Genomic DNA, 5,895 nt, shown 5'->3' with positions numbered 1-5,895 from the left:
CTTGTCTGCGTGGCTTTGGCAGGTGCGATGGTGACGATATCTGTTGCATGCATACAGGGCGAGGAGGGGGGGGTGGGGGGAGTGTACAAGAAGCTGTCGTCCATTTGTTTGAGCGCCATCGCCGGCAGGCTTGATGATGCCGAGCTTGTTTAGAGTAAATGTCATTTACAGTAGCTTAGCGTAACGAGTTGAACCCAATTTTAGTGTCATCTGAAAAAAAAAGGCATGAAGTCTATATTAAAACCTTTGGCCTTTTGAGATTGAGGAGAGATATGGCAGAATGGCTCTGGCAGATATTGGGCGCGAGGACATACCGTGGCGCCACCCCTCGGCTGCTCGCGCCTGACGCACTAAGTGGGATAACGCGCGTTGAACTGCTACTGTGTGACGCTTTCCCAGGTAGTTTGGCTGTGCGCTAATAGTTTATTTATTCATTTAATAAATGCACTTGGGTCTGGACCTGTTTAGGCTCAATTTGAGGCATCAGGCCCACTCACTCGGCAACAACAAAACACGTTACCGTGTGAGCGAGCTGCTGAAGTGGCAGCGATCGTGCAACGACCACCGTTGTTGATGCTATGGAGCGAACTGAAGGTGCCACACCAGTAAGAGGTAAGCGGTCACTGAATATCGGTAATAAGATTTCTCTGTGACAGGTGCCGAGCGCTTTCAGGCAGCGCCGGCGGAAGCGGCGTCGTTCGACTGCTCCCTAGAACTTTGTACAGCAGTCGGGTTGGACAGTTGGAGACGACGCGGATAAATATTTAAATTTCAGTGTTCTGTCACGCCGCGCATTCTTGCGCACTGACCGCGACGGTATTGCCATTCGAGCTTCGGGCGAGTGTTTGTTTATCCCGCGCAGGGTAATTTTGCTGACTCTTTCCTCATGAGGTCACAGTCTGTAATGTTCTAGTTTGTGTTTATTGGCTTGCTCGGCCATTCGAAATTATCACTCCAGTTGAGGCGCGGGCGTGTTATTTTTTGTCACGCTGCAAAATCTTTTATTTCGTTTCAGTGAAACTTCCATTGTCAAGCATCAATGACTTCATTGAGAAGAAATTTGAGACCTCCCGGCTTTTGATACAAGGGGAGGCTGTCTATGACGCAAAGCACGTAGTGGTGTGCAGCGTGAAGCTTTGCAAAGACGATGAAGTCACATTTGTTGGGCTTATCCTTCAGACCTCCGCTGTCAACAAAGACCCTCACGAGCTGGAGATAGAAATAAAAGGAAGGACAGTGACTGCTGCATCTTGCACTTGCAAAGCAGGGTATGATACTAACATTGGTTTCATGATTGGAATATAACTGTTGTAGTTTATCTTTTGCTCTGCAGGCACTTTTCTGTGAATTAAACTGTACATATTACTACACAAATATTATGAAACATTGTAACATGTAAGCTGCATCTACTGCTGAAACAAGTGAGAACATTATAATATCAGATGTGTTTGGTAAGGCATGATATGCGTTCTTTATTTTTTATAGCCAGCACAAGTGCAAGCACATGGTTGCTCTGCTGCTGCACATTCATCATGCAGAGACCTTCGACCTCATGTCATCTACTGATTTGCCTCAGCAATGGGGAAAAGATCAGAAAGCCGTTGTGAAAGGAAAATATGCACCAAGGAAGATAGTGGACCTACACTGTACCAAAAAGGTAAGTCATGATGCATGTTGCATCAAATTGAAATAAGAGGAGGATAGAGTATCACAAAATATTATTATGTTAGCATATGTATTATGATTAGCAATGACTGCACTTAGACCTGTAGCAATGCTAGGTGTTTGTGGTGGTGCAAGTTTGGTTTTGGTCGAAACATACACGAAATTTGTAGCAGAAAAATAACGTGCATAGTTTGTCATCCTTATTTTGCTCATGAACTAGGATACAGCGAGGCAGAGTACTTTCAGGTTTATGTACCTTTCATAAGAGAAGACAGTAGTTTGCTGCTGTTTCATTTGATTATGAATACAGTGGCACAGGTGTTTGCACTCGTGTACTTCTATGTGTGAATGCCTCTCCTGCAGCATACTAACTTCGATGCATGCTTCAGTTTAGTCAAAGTTACAAACCTTTTGTGACAGTGACTCTTTTCATGATTTCAAATGCTTGCTCTGTTCATAATACTGGTGTGAGATAAGTGCTGTGAACAATCACTGAGGTCAATGTTCTTTATAGTTTTTGAGTGCACTTTGCACAGAGTGCATCGAGACTAACAAGCCATAGCTGTTATCGAAGTTGTTTGTCCACCACAGCTGGAATATTTAATTTAATACAGCCAAACAATATAATAGATAGTTTTTAATTATTGCTGAGAGGATGCATGTGTTAAGCAAGTAGAAACAGCATCAAAATAAAAAAATTACTTGGAAACATTGCTTGGCATACTCGCAAAAATATTATCTGCATTTTTATGTGAAAAGTTCTCATTTCGAGCATGACTAAGACCACTACAGCCTCTTCCAATGCACCTCGAGAACTTCTGGACTACTGATCAAGTTAAGGCGCACTAAGTTTGTTGAAAGTAGCCGTGCAACAGCATCAGAGCTGTACTAAGTTCAGTTTTCAACATCATAATGAGGATTAAAAAGTGCCATGAAATAAAAATGCTATTAGTGTGCTCAGGAAAGTAGGCTGATTGAACCTTTTGTGTTTCAGGCTAAACGAGACAATATCAAGGTGCCTGATGGCAACATCCTGAAGAGGCTGCTTCAAGAATTGCCATACAACTGCGTAGCACTCCGCCACAGTGAAGACAGTAAGTGGATATATTTTTATAGTTTTATTTGATGTAAACTGCTTTATGACTTAGCACCTCATTATAGCATGTCAATTGAAAGGTACCAATACCAATAATTACCAAGCTTTTTTACTGCATGTAAACAGTTTCGTATAGTGCACTGCCCCTGTTTGTATTTGTTATTTGAACCAGTTGTTTAGTTACTCATAAATAAATAGTTTCAGGAAAACTTAGATGCTACAGTATGCATCTCTGTTTAGAGAGCAACACAACCAAACGCAAAAAATGCACAGAAATTTATTTTTTGTTTCAGAGCACACCAATAAATTTGTATTTCTTTCATTTCAGGAAGTCACTGTGAACTGTCCAGTAAAAGTTTAGGCAGCAAGAATGTGGATCCATCATGCACTGACACAGCACCACTGGTACCCACACAGACAATCACATCCACTGTTGATAGTGTTACAAGTTCAAGAAGCCCAGGAAATCTCGGTGTGAAAAACCCACCAGCACTTGTTGAAGCTGTCAGGAAGGCCATTGCAGCCGGAGCACACTCAACAGAAGAAATTTACAGCCACCTCCAACAGCAATACACAAACACAGAAATTGACATGGTAAATAATTTAACAAAGACTCAAGCAAATTCTCCACACTGGCTGATGTACAGGAGAGGAATGGTGACAGCATCAGTTGCCTATTCTGTATACACACGAGTGCACACACTCCGGACAAGGATGGGCCCACACGATGTGCGACCTCTTTTGAAAGTTTTATTGCGAGAAACCTCAGTGCAGACACCTGCAATGGCAAGAGGCACTCTGCTAGAAGAAACGGCAAAGATGGCCTATTTAGCTGCAAGTCAGCATCAAAATGTAAATGTCCAACAGTGTGGACTTTTAATTTCAGACCAGCATCCATGCATTGGTGCCAGTCCAGATGGGCTAGTCACATGCGACTGCTGCACTCCAAGAGTGCTTGAAGTGAAGTGCCCCATAAGCTTAGAAAAATTTAAAGCAAAAGAATTAACAAGAGAAGGCGTAAGCTTCTGCCTGAAAAAGACCAGCAAGTACTTCTGTCAAGTGCAGGTACAGATGGGATTGGCAAGGGTGACTAGTGCTGATGTTTTTGTGTTCCAAGACAACGAAAACTTGTTGTTGTTTCCTGTAGAGTTCAACAGTTCTTTTTTCAATGATGTTGTGCAGAGGGGTGTTGACTTTTTCAAGTCCTATGTGTTGCCTTACCTTGCAACTCAATGACAACTGGTGTCTACCATTCATTCATTTTTACTGTGCCAATGGTTGGCAATAAAGAGTGTGTTCATGCATTTCAAACTTTGATGTTACTGAGACTGTGAAAACTCAACTTGCACACTTAGTTTCATGCTGTTTGCCGCATAATTATTTTTTGACATAAAGAACAAAAAAGCATGACCAGAATGAAAACACTAAAAGATTACAGGAAAACAGTTCGGTCAAGAGAAGCAAGCCACCTAAAGCACATATGTAAAGGAAGTAACAAACTTGAGGTAGATGATGAAAACTGGTGATAAGAACATATAAACAGAAGGGCAAACACAATGTACAACTCACTCAAGAAAATGTAGAAAAATTCCCACCACTTCGTTCAAGCAAACAAAAAAAGGAGCCGTAGGAAACACAATCCAAAGAAGAAACTGTGCTGAAACATATTGTCCATGCACTTTGGTAGTCTTCTACTGTACTAAATACTTGTCACTGCTGAAGATAGGCTTCGAGAGATTCACTATTCCTGCAATGACTTTGATAATGTCGTCAATATAAGCAAAAAGCTCGGTGCCCAAGTTCCCCGTCAAAATCTTAAACACTTTCATGCGCTGAATTGCACGTTCAACATGAACCCGAGCTGCTGCGATGCTTTGATTTTTTTCAGCTTCATGCTTTGTAAGTTGGTTTCTCTTGCGTAGGAAAGGTGGACGCACCATTGTGATGTTGTGCTCAAGGCAGAGTTTGTCTATTAAGAACCCTTTATCCACCATAACGCTATCAATTGAAGGTAGAAATCTTTCTAGAATCTTGCTCTCCTTTGTTATATGGGAGTCAGATGCTCGGCCACCATAAGCTTCACTTATGTAACTAATGTGACCTCCCGGTGTCTCACAAACTAAAACCTTAGCTGTGTACACACCCTTGTACCAGCTATACGTTAACAGCTGGGACTCCATATCCTTCGGCCTCTGAATCGGTATCTCCGTACAGTCTAGCACAGCTCTGACACTTGAATACTCCTTGAAGTACACCGTCAAGTTATCAACAACAGCTTCCTTGCTCGGCCAAAAGACTGCATTTTTCATTATTGCAGCCAAGACTACCACACTGGCCTTGAAGATCTCTGATGCCGTGGTGCGATGAATGCCAAAAAGCACACCAAGCAGTGCGAATGACATGTTGTAATGAAGCTTGATGAGGGTTAATAGCACCGCATCTTCGTTTGATAAGCAAAATCGTTTTGCTTGCATCAGCATCCGGCTGTCAGTATAAATATCGCATATGTTATAGAACAGCTGGAAGCAGGGAATCCCAGTTAAGATGTTCAGATCTTTTTCTCCCTGGATGTTTGCCGTGCTCAGTGGTTGTTTTCGTGCAGCATCGAGCGTGTCGACTTGCACGCCAATCTCCTTCTTTATGGCATGAAGCTCGGCAGGGATATCTGAAGCAAATAATGTACATTTATTTTTGTAGTCAGCAAATGCAATATATATATATATAGATAATCCTGCTGACAATGATACCTTGATTGCCACCTGGACCGGGATTGATATCTGCGTTGAACCCTGAGTCAGGTGCACTGTCTTCAATTTCTCCTGAGCAAGATGTACTTGCTTCAATTTCTTGTTCGCATACAGGCAACGGTACCAGCTTCTCTTTAGGGAAAATGTTGCTGAACGGCCTATCTTCTGAAAATGAAATATGAGCTTCAGATATGGGTTTCTCCCACAGTGGTACTGCAAACTTCTATCTGCATAAAAGCAAATAATTAAAACAGTTAGCCACAGCCTTTGCTATGCAAGTAGGTATAAATTCTCCACCCTTGCTGCACGCACTGCAATATCAGCCTTAATTCCACTCTAATGAAATTCTTGACTAACAAATGAAGAAGCTTGCAGTTGATACTTAGG

General features: G+C 42.1%; 2 protein-coding genes across 2 annotated transcripts; one reads left to right on the top strand and one right to left on the bottom strand.

Moving 5' to 3' along the window:
• The first annotated feature begins 578 nt into the window (after window positions 1–578).
• On the top strand, window positions 579–3,997 carry LOC149332471 (uncharacterized). Its single transcript, XM_089557518.1, has 5 exons — window positions 579–612; window positions 959–1,268; window positions 1,486–1,657; window positions 2,660–2,759; window positions 3,090–3,997. The coding sequence occupies exons 1-5, from the start codon at window positions 579–581 to the stop codon at window positions 3,995–3,997; spliced, it is 1,524 nt and encodes a 507-aa protein (XP_089413644.1).
• A 207-nt stretch (window positions 3,998–4,204) lies between these two features.
• Window positions 4,205–5,641, bottom strand: LOC149332470 (uncharacterized). The gene is made up of 2 exons (XM_089555768.1): window positions 5,509–5,641; window positions 4,205–5,426 (listed from the first exon to the last, which is right to left on the bottom strand). The coding sequence occupies exon 2, from the start codon at window positions 5,239–5,241 to the stop codon at window positions 4,453–4,455; it is 789 nt and encodes a 262-aa protein (XP_089411894.1). The 5' UTR covers window positions 5,242–5,426; window positions 5,509–5,641; the 3' UTR covers window positions 4,205–4,452.
• Between the last annotated feature and the right edge of the window lie 254 nt (window positions 5,642–5,895).

Source organism: Amblyomma mixtum, chromosome 8 (assembly GCF_055824585.1).
Source record: "Amblyomma mixtum isolate Tamu chromosome 8, ASM5582458v1, whole genome shotgun sequence".
Taxonomy (NCBI): domain Eukaryota; kingdom Metazoa; phylum Arthropoda; class Arachnida; order Ixodida; family Ixodidae; genus Amblyomma; species Amblyomma mixtum.
This window is presented reverse-complemented; position numbering and strand designations above follow the sequence as displayed.

Bases quoted from the DNA above. Each gene is read 5' to 3' on its own strand.
- LOC149332470 (XM_089555768.1), bottom strand. From the start codon at position 5,241: ATGCTGATGCAAGCAAAACGATTTTGCTTATCAAACGAAGATGCGGTG.
- LOC149332471 (XM_089557518.1), top strand. From the start codon at position 579: ATGGAGCGAACTGAAGGTGCCACACCAGTAAGAG. The intron at 1,658-2,659 runs GTAAGTCATGAT...TTTGTGTTTCAG, and splicing joins ACCTACACTGTACCAAAAAG to GCTAAACGAGACAATATCAA. The intron at 2,760-3,089 runs GTAAGTGGATAT...CTTTCATTTCAG, and splicing joins ACTCCGCCACAGTGAAGACA to GAAGTCACTGTGAACTGTCC.